Source organism: Argiope bruennichi, chromosome 8 (genome assembly GCF_947563725.1).
Source record: "Argiope bruennichi chromosome 8, qqArgBrue1.1, whole genome shotgun sequence".
NCBI lineage: Eukaryota > Metazoa > Arthropoda > Arachnida > Araneae > Araneidae > Argiope > Argiope bruennichi.
In genome coordinates, this window is record NC_079158.1 from 14,026,093 (window position 1) to 14,050,896 (window position 24,804).

The 24,804-nt window shown below is 31.0% G+C and overlaps 1 protein-coding gene across 5 annotated transcripts in view; it reads left to right on the forward strand.

The window, feature by feature from the left end:
* Positions 1-24,804, forward strand: part of LOC129980881 (protein madd-4-like) — a 323,844-nt gene that overhangs the window by 280,516 nt on the left and 18,524 nt on the right. For 4 of the 5 annotated variants that reach the window (XR_008785271.1, XR_008785272.1, XM_056091332.1 and 1 more), the window contains exons 12-21: positions 129-258; positions 1,977-2,187; positions 2,301-2,624; positions 6,185-6,395; positions 7,546-7,776; positions 9,681-9,837; positions 11,275-11,525; positions 12,256-12,548; positions 13,492-13,644; positions 15,174-15,356. Coding sequence is in view for 3 of the 5 variants with exons in the window: in XM_056091332.1 (XP_055947307.1) it covers positions 129-258; positions 1,977-2,187; positions 2,301-2,624; positions 6,185-6,395; positions 7,546-7,776; positions 9,681-9,837; positions 11,275-11,525; positions 12,256-12,548; positions 13,492-13,644; positions 15,174-15,356 (2,144 nt within the window). In the remaining 2 variants the exon portion in view is untranslated. The remainder of the gene's footprint in view (positions 1-128; positions 259-1,976; positions 2,188-2,300; positions 2,625-6,184; positions 6,396-7,545; positions 7,777-9,680; positions 9,838-11,274; positions 11,526-12,255; positions 12,549-13,491; positions 13,645-15,173; positions 15,357-24,804) is intronic. The other variant, XM_056091331.1, reaches the window with a different exon arrangement.

The window sequence follows — 24,804 nt, forward strand, 5'->3', positions numbered from 1 at the left end:
TAAGCTGTCAAGTTCTAAAATTTTCTTTTCTTATAAAAGTATCTAGCGAGGTTGTCAAACACAATTTCCTTCTTTTAAGATGTCTATCACTTTTTCAAAATTATTTTTTATGACTTCTTATCCTTTAGGAACACAAGAATCCATAATCCAGTGCGTCCGAGATCATGATCAAGCTGTTGTGAAGGCGACCCAGTGCGATATCAGCAAGAAACCCGAAGCCAAGACTCAGTTTTGTAACGACCATCCTTGCCCTCCGAGGTAGGTAGTCATTTTCTGGCATCCACAGACAATATTAAAAAAAATAATAACTAAGATTTTTAAAAAAATCGCCGCTAAATTTAAAAAATTATCTTTTAATTATTTATATTTTCGTTCTTATTTTACTTAGTTTAGATTAGTTATATTAATGTCCCGCTTTAAAGCAACACTAAGGATATTTTGGGACGAATCTTGTAATTTTGAACCGTGGTCAGATGACGAGGACGACACCTGAGTTGGCACCCACTTCACTAAACTTCCGCATCACACTAGAGAGAGGACGTTTGCCCCTGACTGATTTAACATGCAACAGACCCACTTACACGACGGTTCTTCGGCGGAATTGGATCTCGAACCTGAAACCCTCCAGTTCCGAAATCAAGAAAATCCGAAGTCCCAATACTACCAGGCCACCTCGGCTTTATTATTTACTTTTGACCCCATTTAATATTGTGTGCCGACTCGATTAAAAATATTTAAATGCATAATTTAATTCTTTCTGCTTTAACGTAAGAAATATCGGTATTCAAGGTGTCCCCCAAAAGAGGAATAAGCATTTATTTCGTTATTTATTGCAATTAGATATACTTATAATTTCCAGGTTTTCATCAAATAAAGTAACCAAATGTATGAAAATATTTTAATTTTATAGAGGATGATAATAGAAAAATTCAATTTTTATACGGTCCCCATAGCAAAACGTGTTATTAAATATAAAGTTTTTCTTATACTCATCTATAAACACACAAGGTTTCATGCTTCTATCTGTAAAACCTGTTGAGGTAATCGTATTGCCTTAATTTATGTCTCTATATCTCTGTTTGAGTGGGATATTTGTTGGCATTTTCGGGAACAATATATATAATGGTATTTCAAAATGTAATTTCAATTCAAATTAATTTCCAAAGTTATGTCTTATTTGAGCCCATATTAACTTCATTCTAAAATGTTCTTTTATTTCCTGATCTCATTCCACTTTTTCTGTTTAATTAATTCAACACAAGCTTTGTAAATATGCTTTCGTCAGCGTTTCCCACTCTCCGATTGAGGGGATAAAAAATTCTGACCTAACCAAACTCATCTAAATTGGATGATTGGACGACGTATTACTAAAGAAATATTTGTATAGAATAGTTTTTCTGTGTTAAAGGAATTTGTACTTCTAAAATAAATGTTTTCATTTAAATTTGTATTTAGTACCTCTAAATTTAAAAACAAGCATATCTTTGCACATTTTGATCTTAGATATGCGGAGTGCATAGATGAATACAGGTGAAACGTTTATTGACACTTTTTCATTGAGGGTACCTTAAAAATGTAACTTTTAAAATCTTTTTACTATTAACCTGCATTGTTTGTATAGATTTACTCGCAATTATTTAATGATACTTTTTAATTGGGAGTATATGTCCCGTTGCAGTATTTACGAAAGTAAAGCTTTATTCATTTTTTTTTGTGACACCTCGTATAATCAAAAATGATTGTATTACCTTATTCTACACGGGATCGCTTGCTTATATGACCATTAAGTTCAAACTCTTTGCTTCTATTTTGTTCTGCTATTGATTTGCCCAGGTAACAACATTAATATTTTTTATTATTACAGGTATAATGCAATATCCATGTCTTTGTTATGTAGAATTGTAGCAAGAATTATTCCCTATATTATCTCATTTTCGGCATTGTTATTCACTTTTAAATGAACACGTTTTCCGCAGATGGAACATTTCGGATTTCAGTCCGTGTTCTAAGCCTTGTGGAGGCGGTGAAATGACTCGAAAAGTGCAGTGTATCCACGAAGTGCTGAGGGGTCCTGCCAGCACTCTGGTAGTCAGCAACGACAACTGTCCCCAACCACCACCGTTAGAAAAGCAATTCTGCAATGTCTTCGAGTGCCCTTCGAGGTGGAAAGTGGAACCCTGGTCAAAGGTAAAGTATGATGAATATCAATATGGATTTTTTGTTGATATTGATACATGTTTGCTATTCTTGATATTGGTATAAGTTATATGATTTATTAAAAATGGAGCCATTTCACGCAGTGTTCCAAAAGTTGCGGTGGTGGTGAAAAAGTCCGGAAGATCCGATGCATGAAAGAGAAGGCTTTTGGTCAGGTAGTTGAATTAGCACCGTCCCAGTGTCCCAAGCACCGGCCGAAGATTCAGAAAGTGTGCAATAGCAAGCCTTGCCCGGTGGGAGGCCATATCGTCCCCTCTAACGAAAACTATGTGCAGCAGTTTCCTACAAAGACGGTCAATCTCAAAATCGGCAGCAAAGCGGTGGTGTTCGCTGGAACGAACCTCAAAATTGGATGCCCTCGCAAACACAACTCCACAATGGTTTTGTGGTATAAAGACAGCGAACAGGTAAAAAAATATATCACCAGTTGAGTTGGTTTACCATTTTCGGAAACTACTTTAATTTCATTTTATTCATACGCTTTAATTAATACGCTTTAATTTCATTTTATTCATATATTTTATTTCATTTTATTCATTCGAATGGTTAATACGCCGGCGTCCTGGCATAAGGGTAGCGTGTCTTCCCCGTGATCTGGGCGTCCCGGGTTCGAGTCCCGATTCGGGCATGGTTGTTGTTTTTCTTCTGTGTTCTATCTGTGAGGTGTGTGAATGTGCCCCCCTGAAAAAAGGGGTTGTGCAAGCGAATGTGACGCATGAGTAGCTAAATCGTTCTCTTGACCCTAGATGGCGCTACTTAAAAAAAGAGACCCTTACTCGGCTTAAAATCGCTGACATCCTCAGTGGGCTTGTCAATGACTAGTGCCATTAGACATAACACATGGTTAAAACAGAGTTGATACACTCGAAATTTATTTTTCAGTTTACCTTTGTTTGCTATCCACAAAGTATTTATTAATCATAAAATTCACAGAAAAGTCATTTCTTGATTTAAAAAAGTCCTTAAAAATGCTTAACAGAATGAAAAAGTGCATGAATTGTAGTTCATTTCCAATATAAGCTTCATAGGAAATTATTTAATTCTAATATAATCAACAAAACTGTTATTAATAAACATGTATTGTTATAAATTATGGCTTTATTTGTTTAAATTGATTGGCAATCGAATTACTGTCAAAAACTTTGGATTTCTTATTTTAAAAGAAATTTTCAAGTAACCATGGGCAATTGGATTCATAACTCTCACAAAAGAATGTAGAAATTTTGTAAAAAAGTAATGAAAGGCGCGGAAAAATAGAATATATTTCAATGGTTTCAATTCAGAATTTGTTAATTTCTCAAAATAGTTCAAAATTATGAATATTTGCTTGAAATTTTAATTAAATTAAACATAAAATTTTGTCGATTATTTCCAACTGTTTCTCTATTTTAACAACTTTATAAAATTTAGTTTCGAATTCAAAATATTTGAAAGACAATTGCCATAAACAGAGCTTTCAGTATTTTTGTTTCCTATTATTTTTTTTTAATTCATTATTTACCTTCCAAAAATCAATATTTGTTTTGAATGATTGTTAAGTAAGAAAAAGATATCCACTAAAAATGACTTAAAAAAAGAATTGAGTTGAAATGATTAGTGATTGAGAATTATAAATAAACTTGTTTTTAAGTGCACAACTTGTAAGAACTTAGATTTCCTGACGTTTGTCTCCAGGAAAAGAACAACATAGATATTTTATACTTATTTATTTTATTACATATACATAGGATACATACATAAATACGTTTTTTATTGTTCTATCATAGGGGAAAAAAAGCAAAACACGGAACAATATATCAAACTTGAGCTCAACAAATATTTTTTTTTTCAGTCAAAAAGGGAGTCTTCTCAGTAAAAAGCTGGGGCTGAACGGGATGAATTAAAACTCAATTCAAAGCATAATTGTAAATTTAATATGGTTTTTCAGTTTAAAATGGCAGTTCCACAGTTTAACAGCAAAAAAGTCTCAAACATCCGTTCAACAAAGTTATGGAGCTTGCCCGATTCTCCCGGATATCACTGTCAAATTCCACAATTTTTCATTCAGTGTGATTGATTGAATACCAATGGTGCTTTCTTTGTTTGTTAGGGACGCTCTTCCAGATGTGTTTCGGGGGGGGGATTCTAAATCCTAAGAATGTCCGACCATACATATGCTTAATAGCTATCAGCTAAGCAGAAACTTTTTTTTTTTTTTTTGTAAAACTATTTTTTTTAAAACATGGGTCATTGCAGTTTTTTAGGGAAATTCTGGTGTTTCAGATTTTGAGGTCCCTGAACTAAAATGATCATAGAAATGGAGAGGTTAAATTCACCAAAACTAATGGTTTGATTAAGAGCTGCCCCCCCCCTCTTGCAAGGCATATTGATGATTCAACATAATTAATTTTTGATATACTTGTTTATTGTGCAGTCAATTCATTGGTTATTATTTTCATTCACATCAGATATAGTTTTCATTCATATGAATACCGTATCTAGTGATGGTACATTTATTCTCTTTGCAGTGAATTTCAACGATATATGGCTGCTACAAATATTAATTATATTTAAAAATATGTTTCACAAAATCCACGGTGACGGTAACTGATAAAATTATGAGACAATAAATGGCTAGTAGCTCTATTTGGCTTGATAAAATTGCTTCCAATATTCTGAATTGTGATCATTTTTGAATCTAAGAAATAAAAACCAAACCAAATTCTTCAAACCAACCAAACCAGTGAAATATATATAGTTCTTCCGAAATCTGCCTTTTACTGTATCTAAGAAACTTTTCTAAATCACATCAGCAGAAATTGGAGGGAGGGGGGAGGGGGTCGTTGAAGAAAGCATTTTTCACTTTCTCCCACACCAACTTTTTATACTTCATGGAAGAACTTAGGCATCTTCTGCATCACAGTACATAGAAAGAAAATATATGTCCACTTAAATAAATGTGCCAAATATATGTCCACATTCAGCCAGATTCTTCCTGAACCACTATCCAGTGACATATGTACGTAAATCTATTTATTATTGCAATAACAATTTACCGCAATACATACTTATAAAAACAAGATTTATTCTCTAGAATTGTTTCTTAAAATAAGTGACTTATTTCTTAGTAATGTTAGAATATTTTCATTACATTTAATTATCAGGTTAAAAAAAACTTTGCACGTTTTTATTTCACTTTATTGTGTGTCATGCATCAATGACGGAATCTTGAAATTATTATTATTATTATTTTTTACTTACTTGTAATAGAGCCCATGAACTATACATAGGAGTGTGTTCCGGGTGACGATATCTTAATACTTTAATGTGAAGGGGAACAAATTTTATTTCATTTGTTGTTGACTCCGATTTTTCAAGTAACAATGAAATAAATAAGTATTATATATTATATAAGTATGCTTTTTCACTCCAAAAGTTTAAAAACTAGATTTTTTTTATCGATTTTAATTTATTATTTGTAGAAGTAGTTTTTAAGCAATAAATCTGGGCAAATTGAAATTGCAAAATACATAATTACGGTTTACTTTCTGTGTATCTTGAATCAAAAGTACAAAACTGAAATTTAAAACTAAATTTAAACAAAAAATAATAAAAATGGCAACACTTTCCTTAACACAATTTAAATAATACTAACAGTATGAGATATCTTTTTAAATTATAAAACATTATAATTTTTAGAATATAAAACAACATAATACAGAACTTTCAAATGGTCATTCATTCAGAATGTTTCCATTTGTTTTCAAACAAGTATTTGAACAATACTTGTTTTTAATTTGAATAAATTCGACTGCATTTTCCTTATATTTAATGAGCAAGCTTAAATAACTTTCGAAATGCCTGTAAAAATCTCAAAGGCTCCTGATCGTTATAGTTGTGACTCTTATGTGCATTGTCTCTTTTGCCTATTTATTAATCCATCCCTGAACTGAATATTTATTATTATTATTATTATCCGTAACCGTAGATTGAACCCACGAAACGCCTGAAAGTGTCCATGAAAGGCGCCCTGCGGATTCGGAAAGCCTCGCTGAAAGACAGCGGCAAATACACCTGCGTTTCTGGGTTTTCTAAAGAAGATATCTTCATCACTGTGAAGCCTATGCCGCCTATACCACCGATGCCTCCGAAAATGGACGAAGAGAGAACGGTGGAAAATATCCAGCCTACATTTATTGGTAAGACTCATGTGAGAATTCTGGAAGGATATATTCCATTTTCTTCAACAAGGATTAACTACAAATATTCCTATTCTTCTTAAAAATCATTTTTGTGTAATGTTTCTCAAAAAATTATTTAAGGTTTTAGTTAGAAAAATATTTAAGTGTAAAGATATCACGGATTTCTTGAAAATTGTCTGCTGACCATCATTAAAACTACGAAATGGGTCGAGTTTGCTGGGACGTTGTCAGTTTTAATTCTTTCACTGACTGAAAAAATTAATCTTATTTAATTTTAAAAAAAAGTTTTAAAGACTTCTCCTCCTCAAATTGTGCAATGCATGGTATATGGACTTTTCTTTTAGGCAATAATTATATTCTTATTATTTTCTTTTCCTAATTATATTCTTTTGAATATTATTATTTCCATTTTCTTAATTCATTCTTTCATACTTGTAATATTCAGCTACTGATATTATTACCCGAGTTGATAATCTTTCTTATCATCACTTAATCATTCCTGGGTTGAATTTCAGAAAACATAATTATTTTGCAAGTTACTAGATGAAATAGAATGACTGTTTCCCGCATTACAATTGGTCAACTAATGATTACTGATTTTGACTATGACTACTGATTAATGACTTTTTTCAACAAATTTCCAATGTTTAATTATCATTTTTGGCATTTGTTATATATTGTGATTAGGGAAAGGCATTTTTCGCCCTTAATAATTTTTCAAAATTACACTAAAATGAATAATTTTTCCAAAATTGTTGAAACTTTTTTAGTTGAATTTATAGAAATTTTGGCGTTATTTCTTTGATATAACAGCCGATGTTCACCTTAAGATACTTTTTTTTCTTTTCTAAATTCCTAATAAACGATATCCTGTATCTGTTATCTTCAAAAATACCTTTTTATATAAGTTTCGTTCTTGACATCCCATTTTTTTTACCAATAAATTAGTTAAGAACTAGTTAGTTAGCGAATAGTTAAGAACTAATATTTAGCTTTTATTTATACGAAACAGTTATTGCAACAACCAAAGTAGAAAGCTATTGTTGAGATATTGTCCATTGCTTTTAATTCTATTATTGTGAAGATAGAAATTTAGAGAATTGGCTTTTCATAGAGATGACCCGGTTCTTTGATTTTTATTTCACAGGCACGAAAGACAGGACATCAGAAGAACGATACAGTCACGAAAAAAGCAGGCCATATAATCCACCTGATACCAAAATTCACGATCGTTATGGAAAGAATCGACAAAATAAAAACATTAATAAACCCAAAACAGATTTTGATAACAGTATCGAAGGAACCATTGAAGACAATCACCGGCAATTCCATTATAAACCAAGTTTAACAAATAATCAAGGGAGTCACCAGGACTTCAGTAAGTGTGCAGTTTAAACGTTTAATCTTGGAAATATTCATGAAAGAAAATAGATTTCGAACTTATAAGATATTTTGTGCAGTATATGGATATTGTAAGTAATTTTTTTATAAAATTTAATATTGGACTTCTTTGACAATCTACTACTTCACAAGGAATATTAATGTATTGTATTACCATTGAATCTCTTATGTATAAATGTATCACTGGTTTCCTTTACAAAATATACATAAACTTCAACTTCTGATGAACTTACATATATTACATTGTAACTTCATGTATTATGTGCATGAATGTTCCTCATCCTAATCAAATCAAGTCGCATAATGTGACTGCCCGCGACAACATAAGGAACTTTTCGGCGTTTTTGTGAAATGACGTCACCTCCAGATGGCACTACTAATTTATCGTTTGGTTTCTTTTAATAATTAAGACTTTCGGATAGCGATACAAATTCATCATTTGGTTTCTCACTTCTAATTGCTAAATCTCACGCATGAAAGAATCGCGAGAATATCATTTGATGTTTTCGAACATTTTTATATTTATTCTATAATGATCTTTTGTATGCACTACTTTAACCGCACTCTTACGAATTGTAAGTATTTACCAAAGAATCTGTAAATATTATAATATAATTTTAAAAAGAAGCTACATTGCATTCATTACATTTTGCCGCACATGCAACAGCAATCAGAATATTTCAGTAATAGCGAACTTGTGATCTAATTAGTTGATACTACTTATTTGTTACTTTTAACTTCCGCAACATAAACAACATGCGCATTGTCAAATTTTCTTTCTTATTCGTCATGCAAAATATACATTTTTTCCAACATTAAAATGGTATAGTGTATTTTGTAAGCAGTAGGAAAATAGTAAGATTAAAATATGCTGATAAAAAGAATTAGCGATCAAAATCAATAATTCTAGATATGCGGTCTTTCTTGTAGAACGCCCATACAGTCTCATTTGCCTTTATTACTAGTAGAATAAATGAAAGAACTTCAGTTCATACATCATTAGCATAAAATTAAGGCGCAATGTTTTATAGTTCGTAGATTTTCAGGGACTGTTTAAGTATTTTTGCACCATCTTTTGTCGCTAATTATAACGATCTTATTATTCAGTTTTTTTTTATTTACAAGAAACTTATCAATTTGTAATACACATTTTATCTAAAAATTTTTATGAGTCCTATGTTTTTAATTGGATATTATTTAAATATGAAAAAAAGACAAAAAAAAAACCCCAACAAGCAAAAAAAAAAGTAAGAAAGAAAGCACTTTCAATATAAGCCCCTCCCCCCCCCAAATAAAGATTCCCTTTTTACATTTAAAAAATTTTATTTCTCGAAATTTATAATTTTTTTCCAGATTTACAGTTAATAAAGTCTGTTACACTCTCTGCCAGTTTTATGAGATTTCAATATCGTCATCCATGGATTTTCTTAGCATCCTAATAAGAAAAAAATAAAAAGGGCTTAAGTTCTTCAAATCTTAAGACTTGATAGAATATAGAAACTTAAAGGTTTTTGTTATAGATTTCATAAGATACCACAAGCTTATTGTCGATAGAATTTCAGTCAAATTTTCAAAGAACTGACCCTAAAATGTCCATTCTTTTTTTTAAATCGTTGCAAGGAAAAGTAGCACGTAATAAGTGATCTTATATTCCCTAAAAATTATGCACTGTATAATTATTGGAGGCAAATATATTTAGCTTTATATCCATTTTCTAACAAATAAATTTTATGTCTGAAATTAACAAATAATTTTTATGCCTCAAATAAAAGAGATCAAAACGAAATTTTTTAGCAGTATACATTCAACATATTAAGATTCTATACTTTTGCTCATATTTGGAATCCTCAATTTAAATATAATTTGTATCGATTTTTCTAGATAACAAAGAGAAAACCTTTTCGACAGAAGAAACAATTTTCGAATTCAGCACACTGGGGAGAGTTCCTCTCTACATACAAGCTCGAAATACAGCCAAACCACAAACAGTCGATCCGACTGTCAAGCCAGTGGATTCAGATGAACTCGTACCGCACAGGTAATTGTTGGTTTTCCTATAAAAACTTGTTTTCTGGTATTAGACTTGAAGTAGATTGTTACATAGAATTTTCTTTTGTAATTCATTGTCTTTTGAACTCATATCGGCACTTTTAACTACCACTTATACTTTAAAACACAGTGCGCTCGTTGCTTGCTTGTCTATATTATATCTTGCAGTCATATACTGTTAGGTTTTGACTTAATGAAGAACCGCGGAAAATAATCAAACTTTTATTGAATATTATCTTCTATTTTCTAGAAAGTTTATATTTCATATATTACTAAAACATTGGTAGATTTCCTGAAATCATATTATTTGCAGAATTTTTTATACCAAATCTAAACAGGCAAAATTAGAAAAAGAAACGTTTCATGAGTCAATCGAATTTGCTTTTGTTGCTCTTATAATTTCATCAGACTATAATACTGGGTATTTGAATCACTCTTTAATTTACTAAATTCTGAAATTCTATTAATCAGATAATTTTATTTCCTTTCGAAAGATTTTTGAATAATAACAGTTATCATATTTATTTTGAGTGTAGCAACTTCAATATTCACGATATAAAAAATTTGTTGTCATTGACATTTTACCTTTAATAAATGCTTAAACAGTGCATTCTGTTTCCACGCTTCGTTCTGATCCTAGTAGCAAACATATATTGTGCAATACTGTATGATATGGAACAATATTCGCAATATTGTATAATATTGTTGTTCAATTATATTATATAACATTTTACAGTATTATGCAGTATTCAAGGATATTGAACAATATTCGCAATATTGTTTAATATTGTTGTTCAATTATATAATATATAACATTTTACAGTATGGTGCAGTACTCAATGATATTGAACAACATTCGCAATATTGTATAATATTGTTGTTCAATTATATAATATATAAAATTTTAGAGTATTGTGTAGTATTCAATTATATAAAACAATATCGTTTCCACGCTTTGTTCTGATCCTAGTAGCACACATATATTTTGCAATACTGTATGATATTGAACAATATTCGCAATATTGTATAATATTGTTGTTCAATTATATAATATATAAAATTTTAGAGTATTGTGTAGTATTCAATTATATAAAACAATATCGTTTCCACGCTTCGTTCTGATCCTAGTAGCACACATATATTGTGCAATACTGTATGATATTGAACAATATTCGCATTATTGTATAATATTGTTGTTCAATTATATAATATATAAAACTTTAGAGTATTGTGTAGTATTCAATTATGTAAAACACTATCGTACAATATTGTGTTAAAGAATATGCTACCTAGGGATACTAGATTACTTTATTCCTAAGGTCTTATATATATACATATATAATTTTGAGTTGATGTTGAATAAAGTGTCCTTTAAATTATATTATCAATACATTCCACATGAGGCATAATTCCTTATTTTTAAAAGCAGAGGTCACGATTATGACAAGGATCGGCAAAAGCTGAAATCCAAAACCTACGGAGACACAACTTCGGAAGAGAAACTACCCAATCAGGTCCTTCCTCCGCCCAGGTACGGGGACACCTGGAAGCAGACGTATGATGGGGCGCAGAGGGCCAAGAATAAATATAAGGAGATACAGTTCGACCGCAATGACCTCGTCTCCGATCAGGAAGAATTAAACGTCGGGACTCCTCATGGAGGCAAAGGATTTCCAGGTAAAAATATTGGATGAGAGCTAGATGGACATTTATATTAGATTAAATGATTAAAGCCCCAAAAATCCAGAATTTGGGATAATTCGTGGTCTTTTTTTTAATATTCTGAAATTTTTTGTTAAAAATTGAAGAAAAAATAATACTAGTATTAAAAAACGAATAGTTATACCTATCTTAATAAAAACATTTTAATTCATGTTTAATAATGAATATAGTACTTCTTATTAATAGAAATAATTTCTAAAATAAAACCTTAGTAATAAAATTTCATAATTTCTAAAAATTAATAAAATTCCGCAGAAAAAATAAAAATATGTTTAACAGATGCATAATGTTTGTAAATATTGTTAAGATATAAATCAGTTATAGTTATTGGAATTTGCTGTAGGCGTACCGAAATTTGAAGAAAACATGTTTGAACAATGGGGCAAAAACCTCTATCTTTGTATTCTAGAATCTCCTATTAGATTCATTATTAAAAGATAATTTATGAACTTTTGACTTTTCAAATCTGTACAAATTATACATTCCTGTAATCAGTGATATTCCCCATATTTTATTAGACTAAAACTGAAAAATCATTTTTTTTTTTTCAAATAACCATTGTTTCAGTTTCTTTATTAAATATGCTTTTTCCCCTCACCAGGACTTCAAAAATTTAAGCATCACATTTTCTGAAATCTATGACTATAATGCCTAATTACCAATGCCTGATTATCAATACTTACAGGACCTGTTGAGTCCGGAGCTGGTAGTATCCACGGTTCCTCGCACATCAAGAACCTTCTGATGAACCTGCCGTCCCTAAGCACAACCAGAGGGGCGTTTAGCGGTCACGATTCGGATCTGGACCGAGAATCGGGAGATGCCAGCCACGAGGAAGATTCCTTCTTTCCTAATCCCACGAGAATGGTGGCGAACAGTTTCATCTTGGGCAAAGGCAAAGCTGAAAATCTGCAGTTCGAGTGGATTTTAACCGACTGGTCGCCCTGTTCGAAATCGTGCGGTGCATCAGGAATACAAGTAATTAAGACATCCTTTGATATAAGTAAAATATTCTCAATAATTTCTTTAAATAAGTAAGATGTATCCTTAACCCTTTGACTGCGTATTTTATTAAAATCTCTATTTAGATGCATCCTTCGCAAATAAGTTTAAATATTTTTCTGAGAAAGCGAACTGATACTATATGTTACACGATAATAATAGGATATCATAAAAATCTGTAATCGTAAAAATCAACATCTTTTGTACATGGCTGTGAATTGTAACGGCAAATAATTTTAGGAAAAAAGAGTACGGCAATCACTTTCTAGACGCGACCAAGCCTTTATCAATGTTGGTGGTGGCACATTAGAGTACTTACTATAATATTAAGTGAAGATTTTGTTTTTCATTTCCTCAGCATTTCCTATTTTTCCGCCCCATCACTTTTTATTTTAAACCGCTATTGCTATACAAAAAAAGCTTTTACATGTGTATTTTACCTATTCTAAAGTTATGCCATGAATCAAGAGATACTCTGCACTTTAAGTTTTTATTATTATTGTATAATGAAGCGCTAGAACTTGTAAAAGTATCATAAAAACATTTCTCAGGTCCAAGTCTGCTGCTAAAATAAAATTACCATACATCATTTATAAACTAAGAATCGTCCTGATTTGTTAAGCTTTGTGGCCAAATGATATAAGATCGACATGATTAGCCTCAATGAGATATATGAATCCTCGGTAAGAATATTTCATCTTATATCCTCTGCCTGCACTCTTAGCCCCTTGACCTACGAGTTCATTTAATGTCTCTAATTAGATGACATCTTATTTTGGACACTTATTATTAATTAAATTCCTATAAAATAAGATATTCAGGTGACAGAAGTTATGAATCAGTTAAAAAAAAAGGTAACCTTTTTTATATGGACAGCTCATCATTTACAGTTATTTCATCAGACCCTTTTACATTGCAGGTGAGATCTTCCCAGTGTTTTGTGAGGCTCAACAATGTATCGAAGCCAGTGGACAGCAGTCTGTGCGAGGATGCTGGTCTCCCTGCCCCCACAAACGTACAGAGCTGCGGCTATGAAGACTGTCCTCACTGGGAAACCGCACCGTGGTCTCCAGTAAGCCTTAGCACCTTAATCCCTAACGAACATTTAAATCTGCAATGTATTCGAACATTTTTTCACATTGTATACACATTATAATCCGGACTGAATTTATTTGTAGAAAAATGCGGTAATTAAAGGTGCTTTCTGTTGCGCGCAATAGTTGTCTTTCTGGTGTTGTCCTAATATGGCTAGTTGAAACAATGTAATCAGAACAACAGTTAGACGTTGTCCCTTTGAGGCCACGTGATTTTCTTGAAATAGGCATAATCTTCTTTTGCGCCGCAATAGTTAACCTCGTGTGAACACTGCTTTGGAATTAATATGTTATTATAAGTATTTAGAAAGTCTGCAATAGTTAATTAGCAGATGGTATTGATTTAATTGCAATTAATGCAATTAAATTGATTATTAATGCAAAGGTTCGTGTTGTGCTTTAACACAATAATCGTGAAGTACACAATACATCTGCTTATTTATGAAGAGACTGCTACTCTGTAATCAACAAAAAAGAATGGTGAAATCAGTGCGGAAGTATTTAAAAATATTTGATATATGATAGCATTGACTTTTATACGGCCACATTATATGACGCGGTTATAAACGTAATCGCGTTTACTATGTATATAAAATGAATTCATTATGAATTTTGGTATAATTTTAGATGTATTAGTAGCAATATATGTGTATTGGAGATTACATCTTCCTATTCACTACACTTGCCAAATCCAATTAGTTTTGCTCGCTCGCATTTAAATATGCATTTCTTCAAGTAATGAGATTTGACATTCATTACTAAAAGTAAAATTAAATTACTTAAATTGCATGAACTATTAACATTATTTTTTCCATCAGTTACTGAAAACTAAATCATCAGTTTATCAAATTAAAATTTTCTGGTAACAGAGAGAGATGTGATATATATGGGAATCGCATATCTCTCTTATATGTGAAAGTTAGAAGGCGAAAATATATAATTCCATACTTTTTAAATACGAAGGTGAATTTATTTCTCTCCCTATATTAATAAGGTGCTTTTATAATACAGACACTTATCAAATTTTGATCCAAATCCAACTAGAGGTTGATCGTGTGTCGGTCTGTATTAAAAACCGCAATGGTTTAAATATATCGGATTTGGAATGTGATTTTCTTACTGCAATTTTAGTTCTAGTCAAATTTTGGTTTCAGTCAATTGAGGAGACACGAGTCTGAAACACAAATTCGATTTTCGGATATTATTAATCGCATGGCAAGGATTAATCGCCAAAAAAAAAAACACTCACCAAGAAGCGCACAATAGATTCACTAAATTGCTAAATTCACAATGATTAATCTTTCGTCGTAACTGTTGTATGCTAATGCAATGCAGGCGTTCTTTGCCTTACCCAAGGCCCAGAATTTCTTGAGGATGGCTGGATAGTATATTTATTAGAGAGCATGCAAGAGAGTTTTAAGGTACACCACATCCCCTGGTTAAAATTTAATGTAGTAGATAGCATATACTTCTCAGTCAAAATGATCGCTGTGTTGATATATTTCAGTGCCTAGAGACGCAGTGCTTTACGTGGCACACATCGTACGAGAAGCGTGCCATCTTCTGTCGGTCGTCCAACGGGACGGACCTCCCCCTTTCCCTCTGCGACGAGAAGACGCGACCGAGGCGGAAAAGAGAATGCTACAATAGCAAGTGCAGGAGCACGTGGAGAGTCGGAGAGTGGTCCGAGGTGAGTGCCTCAAATGTTTGTTTCATAATTCGGTGTGGTAGCAATAAGTGGGAAATACTTCACTCCCTGCAAATCTACATATAAATAACTTGAGTTGAATCTCTTCCGATACGATAATCCAGTGACCATGTACAATTACCGGTGATTAATCATAATCACCAAACTTATTGGTGATTATGAATAATCACCGGTAATTATACACAATCACTAGTTTATTACAGTTACCATAGTAATTCTACAAGCTCATTTAGTTCGGTCATTTTTTATATGTTTACAAATGTAAATATTTTATTCACTTGGTATTTAAGCCCTTTGCACCCGAATGTATTATTTCAGACATCATTCAAGATGGTGCATCATTTTGACTATATATATATATATAAATTTTGTTTGTTAAAATTTATTAAAATTAAAATTTGTTTTGATTTGATTTGTTAAAATTTTGTTTGTCTAATTCGCATATCGGATTACTGAATATATTATTTTAAATTTGTAATAAAGTGAAAATGTCAAATATGAAAAATTTAAAATCAAAAATCATTTCAAAATGCTTTTATATTATTAGAGCTATCAAATGCCGATATATTATTATCAAAATTTGAATAATATTAAATAACACAAATAAGATGTAATCATCAAATGCCATTATATTATTATCAAAACTTAAATAATATTAAATAACATAAATAAGATGTAATCATCAAATGCCATTATCTTATTATTAAAGTTTAAATAATATTAAATAACACAAATAAGATGTAATCATCAAATGCCATTATATTATTATCAAAACTTAAAAAATATTAAATAACATAAATAAGATGTAATCATCAAATGACATTATATTATTATCAAAATTTAAATAATATTAAATAACACAAATAAGATGTATCATCTGATACGTAATGTTTTGATCCAAGAGTGTAAACTATTATACATACTTATTTTTCGGAGTATAATCATCGCATCATGATAATGTGATGCATAATCATTCAACTAATAATCCTTGTATTAGTTGAATGATTATGCATCGCATTACCTTTCCGAGTGCAAAGGGTTAAAAGAGAATGCTTCCCTGTCAACTGCTGCAGAGATACTCGAAAGAAATTTACTAGTTGTGCATGCATTGTTTGATAAATGAAAAGTAACGTCAGTTTATAATATTTCCTAACAAAGCTTAGCAATATTTCTTTTAGGATATCTTAGTCATATCAATATTATATATAATTCATTATAATCTAAAATATTTAAACTGTGAATCTTATATAAATTTTGGCTTAGCGATAGACAGAAATTGGAAGCATATCATAAACGTGTATCTATTGGCTTGGTTTCTAAAATGTATTCTTACTGTGATGGTGTTAATGACAAACAAATGATGTTGACTTGAAAATTTCTGACTACCTCAAAATTTCGAATTATAAATCTGGTATATCCTGTGTAACCTATGAGCTGAAACAGAATTTAATTTCCAACTTGCTACTTATTTTTATATTGGACACCATAAAAAGCATAACTGTCTTTATTGTAAAGTTGCAGAATTTAATAAATTTGTATTCGTTATTATTACTACTAAGTTGCTACTACTAATTAATCTTTGCAATAAGATTAAGTAGTTGCAATACTAATTTGAGAATTCAGCTTATTCTTTTTTGAATATTCCTGTATTAACTTTTGACTTAGTGGAAGCATGCTTGTTATCTTTTATTACAAATTCAAGAATATATGAAATTCTGATGCTGTTTAATATTTATAACATTTTAATAAATATTAATAAAAAATAAAACTTTCTTTTACAGAATTTTTCTAAATGCAAATTATAAGATAAAAATACGTCACTGATATTTATTTATAAATTTATTTTACATCACTTATTAATTGCTTAAATTGTCATTTTGAAAAAATAACCTTTTCTGAAGCATGATCTTTAATTAATTTCCTTGAAATGCGATTTTAACTAAAATATTTAAAAAGAATTTTCGTAAAAAATTTATTTAATTACATTATGAAAACTGACTTAATTCTAAATTAAATTCTTACAAATTGACTTAATTCTAAATTAAAGAACCAGCTCATAGATAAACATATATTATGGTACTAATAATGCACAAAATATATATTTTCTTTAATCAGTCATTGAAAAAAAAACTGCAATTTTTTTTTAAAAAAAAATACTTTTCTATTTTTGGTTAACAATACTGATGCTATGAACAGTAGTAAAATTTTATGGTAATTGTAAAAATTATATGGAATTTTTGTGTCCTTATGTAAATTTATATTTTTGTGTATTTATGTAAATTTATATTTTTTGTGTGTATGTAATGATTGTTTTATATGCAATAATCAATTGACAATAGATAGTATGTAAGTATATTTTGTTGAATCATCATAATTTTAATAACTGTCTTTAGAAGTTGTAATAGTGCAATTTCATTTTATTTTTAGCATTTGCATGATTAGTTTGTTTTTATTTACATTGATTTCCTATTTTCTAGTTTTTTGTATTCCATTAGTCATTTGTATATCCTTCCTCTTGATTTGCCACACATCGCTAGATGCTACCAATAAAAGCATGCTTAGTTGTAAGCATGTCGTTTAGACAGCCTTACAAACCGAAACAAAGGTAGAACAGTAGGTTACAGGTGGCTGTTTGTTTTTCTTTGGTTTTGCATTTCGTACACTACAATGCTGCACTCAAATACACTGATGTTATAACTTCTAAATCGTTCAAGTGTTAAAAATTCAACTTTTTTGTGTGCGATATATGTTATATATTGGCTTTGTTTTTCCTGCAGAATATCTGTTTCCCAGTGTCATTAATGGCTTATTCGTTTCAGTATTGTAAAATGTTATATCTCCTTGATGATTCAAGCTTGTGTAATGAAATTCAAATGTTAATAATTGGCACTTCTTTATCATTTTCCTAGATGATTCAAGTGTGTCTAATGAAATTCAAATGTTAATTATTGACTTTTTATTATCATTTATCGACCTGATTTAAGCGTGTGTAATGAAATTCGAATGGTAATTATTGACTTTTTATTATTATTTTCCTAGATGATTCAAGCGTGTATAATATTCGAATGTTAATATTTGGCATTTCATTACTTTCGTAATTGATCTAAGCATGTATAATGAAATTCAAATGTTAATAATTGGCATTTCTTTATTATGTTATCTTCTCACAGAATATCTGCATTCCAATGCGATCTTAGCATAATACTCACTTACTTTGATGTTGTTTCTTCTGAACAGGGTTATACTTATACTCGGTTTCACTGTATCAGGTACAGATTGATGTTAATACCTTATAGATACAGACGATATTATTAGATACAATCGATAACCGATTCCTTTTTGTCGGAACGATACCGGTTGCTCAATCGGTATTTGTTCTCGCATTTGTGCCGTGACTTGTAGTTGAGACTAGTTATAATATTATGATTTCAAACTGGGATTTAGCTTCTTTAGAAGAGGGATTGCTGAGATATGCGGGTGGCCTTAGTTTTATAGTGACTGAAAGGAAGGCGGAGAGGCTTTGTTGATCTAGTTAGTTCAAGATTAGATTGGGATTTTTCAATGGTATGTTCTTTACATAGGACTGGGGATGAAATGTATATAAAAAACAACATCACGCGTGTTATTAACGTTGCCGAGACAAACAAAATGGCGAGATATATTATCATCAATGATATAATATCATTTGAGCAGATTGATATACTATCACCCGATCGTAAACGAATAAGGTCGAGAAGATTATCAGTCGAGTACACAAACTGATATATTGAATACCTGATACCCTTAGTCTGAATAAGTTTCCTGTAGCTATTACTTTTGCATACTTAATTCAAAATACACACTTATAAACTTCACAATTTACTCAATTTATATACTTCCCATAGCATTAGTTAATGCAACACGTAATGACTTAAATTTTTATTTAAATTGTTATATTTTTAATGTGGAAATATTTATTTAATTTTTTTAAATACCTTTTTTTCATTTGTTTCGTAATTTTTCGACTTTTAAAATTGCGTAGAAGCTATTTTACAGACGTCATAGTTCAGTTCGTAGGTTTGGAGTTCCAAAATGTATCATTTTAATGTTGGAATGATTTCCCAATTTGCAGGTTCCGGTTTACAAATATTTTATTGAGCTAATAAGTATAAAATTATTCCAAGACCAAAGCGTACTAATGAGTGTCATATAGTCCATAACTCTTAAAATACATAAAATTTATTGGTTGTTATTTTTTTAATTAAAAATAATCAAAATACCTCATTTTTAATCATTTCTAGTGGAAGAAACAATTTTTAAAAACACCCATTCTATAAGAGAAAACTCAGTGTAATAATTTGTTGTTTATGACCGGCTATTCGAATAAAAGTTAACGCGATAATTACAAAATGATGGGAGCTAGATGAATAAAATTTGGTGCACAGATTTAACTATGGTAGTGAAACCTATCTTTGGTTGTGTAAGAACCTATCAAATTTTCAACCAAATCTAACTAGAGGTTGATTGTGTATATTTTAAGAAGCATATAACTGCAATGATTTAAATATATCAAAGTTGGTACGTGATTTTATGATTGTAGTAGAGTTCTGTGTCAAATTTTTGTTTTAATCGGTTGGGAAAAATCGCGTCTAAAACACAAATTATAAACTTATATGCGAGAAAATTTTGGAGACCGTCCCACTGGTTTCACATTTTGATGTATTGACTTGTAAAGTACTTTACGGTCAGTTTCAACGTGATTACATTTTACTTATTTTTATTCAATACAACTCGCAAGTACGTCAGATTGAATATTTTCTTCAAGAAATTGTGCAACGCATTATATAATCTGTTTTATGACATTTTTTCTATTATAACAGTATTGAATTAACATAGCATATTCGCATCAAAATAGTTTAAAGGATTTATATATAATTTCATAATATACACCCTCTTTGTAAAACTTAAATATTTATTTTTAAGAAAATTAAAAAATATATAATGGAAATGTTTTTTGAAATAGATTTTTAATAATTAATTTTGGTAGCATTTATTCTTTGGTGAAATACCAAAATTACAAAAAAAAAAAAAAAAAAAAATAGAAATTATATATTTTTTTTAGTAAAATATGTTACTGAACCAACTAAGAAAAGTTGATTTTATTGATGCGTCATGAAAGATCCTGATAAAAATGATAGATTAAAAAGTAAATGTACGATGTAGTTATGTATATTATAATATAATAATATCATGTTAATTATAATAGTTAAATGAACGATACTTATTTGTGTTGGTACAAATTTCTCTTTTTAATTTTATTCTAAGTGAAAAAGATGTCCCTAACACATGTTTTATTTGAGGCATGAAAGGTTTTTTTATATAGAAATTATGATTAAACCATCTATTTTAGTTAAAAATTTAATAAATAAATTTTAAACTAAAAATTTAGATTCAAAATTGATTTTATTTTTCCTTTGAATTTAATCGTCATTTATATAAATTTATTCATACAGAAGGAAAGAATAAAGTTCTATAGAATTTAGACTTAGATATAAAATAATTATATTTCCTTTATTTTAAAAACTATAAAAACGAATAGCAGAATATAAAATAAGAGAATATTTGACAGAACACTTTATAACGGAAAACTACATTTTAAAATAGCGGTTTTCTTGTATTTAAGAAAAGTTCCGACAGAATAATTTTGACCTCTTTTAGTGCAGAGAATAAGCGGGAATCTTCATTAATGCTGCATACATCCGCCGAAAAGGGGAGAGCCTCCTAATTTTGTATGAAGTTATGGTGGTGCCTGTTACTGTTACACAATATGCAAATCGCACTCCCCTATCAGCTAGCACACCTTGCGGAATCCCATGGCCTTGCACTCGGAAGATCGCATCTTAACACTTCCCAAACTGCAATTATAATTTCTTCTTTAAACTCTGCAGATGTTACATCAGACAGTGCTGCTAACCTGCAGCAATTCGAGGCTATTTTATTTCTAATAGATTACGATTTAATTATATGAAGATTTGCGACCAGAATATTTTGCTTTTTACTGATTAATTTCGCCTCTCGTATATAAATAGAACTCTGATATCAGAGCTTGTTTTCTGGGAGCCGTATCAAGGCGTCAAATGATTTAAACATATTGATTAAAGTCAGTTCCTGTTATGTACCTTTACTTTACGTATTATTTGTTTTTATGAAGTTTATGACAGTAGTTTTTGTTAATTTCTTAGGAATTTTCTTCACTTTTGTTCTTTTCTAAACTGTCGAAACATTTGAAAAGGAATTAGAATACTAAAAAGAACTATTAGCCATGTAATACATTTTGACAAAATATATTCTATCATAAAAATGTAATTATTCATCATTTAATTTATCGGTTGTTATGATGATATATTTAAATCTTCACTTTTTATCCTTTATATGGATTTTAAAAAATAGATCTAGACTTTCTTTTATTTTATAATATATGAACTCTGATATAACGTCTAAATTAAATTCAGTCATATGGAAGTCCTAGGAAATCTCTTAAGTATCATATGAATTATTATTTTAAAAGATGTACTTGAAACAAATTGATAAAAAAGATGCTCTAAAAACTTGGTAACCATTTTAGATTTTCGCGAGGTCTACTGATTAAAATAGAAAGGATAATTAATCCTATTTAGCTCTATGAATCAAACCCCAGGGGTCACCTCGAAATGAGGATGAGATGCTTCCGGTATAGTGGTTGCATCTCGCCAACCTGCAGGGTAAGCAAAAGGGGGGGCGGACCTGGCTCTTTCTCATCGATAACGGAACGTACTTCCTTCGGAAAGGGTTGTACCGTGGCCAGTGATGGCCCTTAGGACTTAACCACAGTTCTCGCCAGTGTTGCTGTTGCGGCGGTCTGGTCATTCAATATTTTTATCTGTGTGCCTTTGGGTGGGTCGGAGAGTCAGTGATATAATTTAGCTCTATGAATCTACTTAATAATCATTTTTAATTGCATGATTGGTTAAAATCCTTTTTTAATAATTCATTCAGAAAAACTTATATATATCAAAGAATATCATTTAAAACTTTAAAAAAGTAGATATTTGGAAATAAGTGCTAATAACCATCAGTACTGATAATGTCCTAAATGCGTAATTACATTACTTTTAAAAATACATAATTAATATCCGGGCATGCATACCTTTTCAGATAAGTAGATGTTATTTAACCAGATATAAATATCTGTATAAAAAAAACAATAAAATAATTTTTATTGTAGTAAAATAAAGAAATTTTTATCATTTTAGCAATAAAATTTTTAAATAAGGCATTTAATGATCAAGGTAGGTTACATTACGTTTAATTATATTATTCTGGGTGATTAAGAAAGGATGCAGCAAATTGGAGATTTAAGATCGAGATGAGAGACGACAAACTAGCATTTCTCCCTTTTTTTCAACGTAAGAGTTCCGTTTACTGACATCTGTGTGCTAAAGATATAATTATATTTTAACTATAAATAGCAACACGTGAAAATGACAGAGCGGCTAGCTTACTTGAGAAAGCTTGAAATAGTTTTAAACTAAATTTTAAACAACTATCATCTTTTGAATATATTTTCATTCTTATAGGATATTCATCTTAACAACGCGATTTAAATCTTGACCATTGAGACCAAGTGTATTAATAATTTATTTATTACTTTCTCGTATACGAAGTATAAGTAAAGTATTGTAATCGTTCCAAAAAATCGGACGTGAGTTTTTGACGAATCTGCGTTTTAAATCCTACTGAGTTCTAAAAATAAACTTTTGGGAAATGTATCTGTTACAAAAATAACTCAAAACCGCTTTGATCTAGATGGATGAAATTTGGTATACGGTCTTTGCTGGAAACTTGTAAATTTGTCAAATTTTGAGCAAAATCAATTCAGAGGAAGTCTGTCTGTCCAGCCATTGAAATATAAGTTAACACGATAACTACAAAAACGAAAACAGCAAAACGAATAAAATTCGGTATACAGATTTAACATATGAATTGCAGATATATATCAGTTTTTGAGCCAAATAAAGTAAGGGGTTTGTTTGTCTGTCGGTCTGTATTTTCAAAAGGATGCAAAGCCGCGTTCCTACGGCCGGAGAAATTTCAAGCGGGCTACGTTCCCCCCCTCGAGCTACTCTTGCGATTTTCTGGGGTGCTCTGATGTTTGTCCAGTTTAGCGGCATTTCTACGACCGGAGAAACTTCAAGCGGGCCACGCGTTCCCCCCTCGAGCCCCTCTTGCGATTTTCTGGGGTGCTCTGATGTTTGTCCAGTTTACCGACCCCCTTGAGGGGGAACGCGTGGCCCGCCTGAAGTTTCTCCTGTCGTAGGAACGCCGCTTAAACGCGCATTCCTAAGTAAGTTTTCGGTGAGTGATTTTCTGATTGCAATTTTAGTTCCGTGTCAAGTTTCAGTCGATTGGAAAAAGACACGCCTAAAACACAACTTCACCTTTATTAGAAATTATGCGAAACTGTTTTAGGATAACCACTAGCGTTTATCCTGAGCTCTTGTCTTTGAAGCGGAGTAATTAAAACAATATATCGAACTCTTTAACTTGTGATTTAAAACCACTTCAAAAAAGCATCAGAAATATTTTTATTTTTGCAAACACGGATGTAAAAAAGTAAAAAGTGCAGTAAATCGCCAAAATATCCGACCTCTAGATTTTGATAGATATACATGTTTTAAACCTCCATGAATCTGAAAAATTCACTTTTTTGGATCGATGATAACTGAAAAACTAGATCTACAGAAATAAGGTATATTGCTTTCTGACCGTTTCTGCGGACATTTGTCAGACTATGGATGGAATCCATCTATTGAAAGTCTGTCCGTCTATGTTCTTCTATACATCTAAAATGCAAAAGGATAAATGAAATGGGCCATGCACATTTATCATTAGAATTATGGGTCAATATCAAATTTAGAACCAAATCTGTTTACCGTTCTTAGCCATAAACATCACGGGCCACGGTGGTCTGGTGTTAAGATCTGGGCTTCGGAATCGGAGGGCCTCAGGTTTCAGACCCGATTCCACCGAAGAGCCGTCGTGTAAGCGGATCTGGTGCATGGTAAATCTGTCGAGGCCAAACCCGTTGGTGTGATGTGGAAGTGGGTGCCAGATCAGGTGTCGTCCTCGTCACCCGACCGCGGTTTAAAATGACGAGGTCCGTCCTAAAATAACTCTAGTGTTGCTTTAAAACGGGACGTCAATATAACTAAACTAAACCATAAGTATAACCCGTATGGCACACTTTCTTTCTAATTGTACCGAACCATCTATCTCATTAGATGACCCCTTCTCTACTATAATTAAGAGATAACAAAGAAGATGTCTTCTAATTAGATAAGTGTTCCGAATATCAGGTTGGAGCCGTGGCAATGAACGTATTAAAGAATAGACAATCTGCATATTTGTAAAT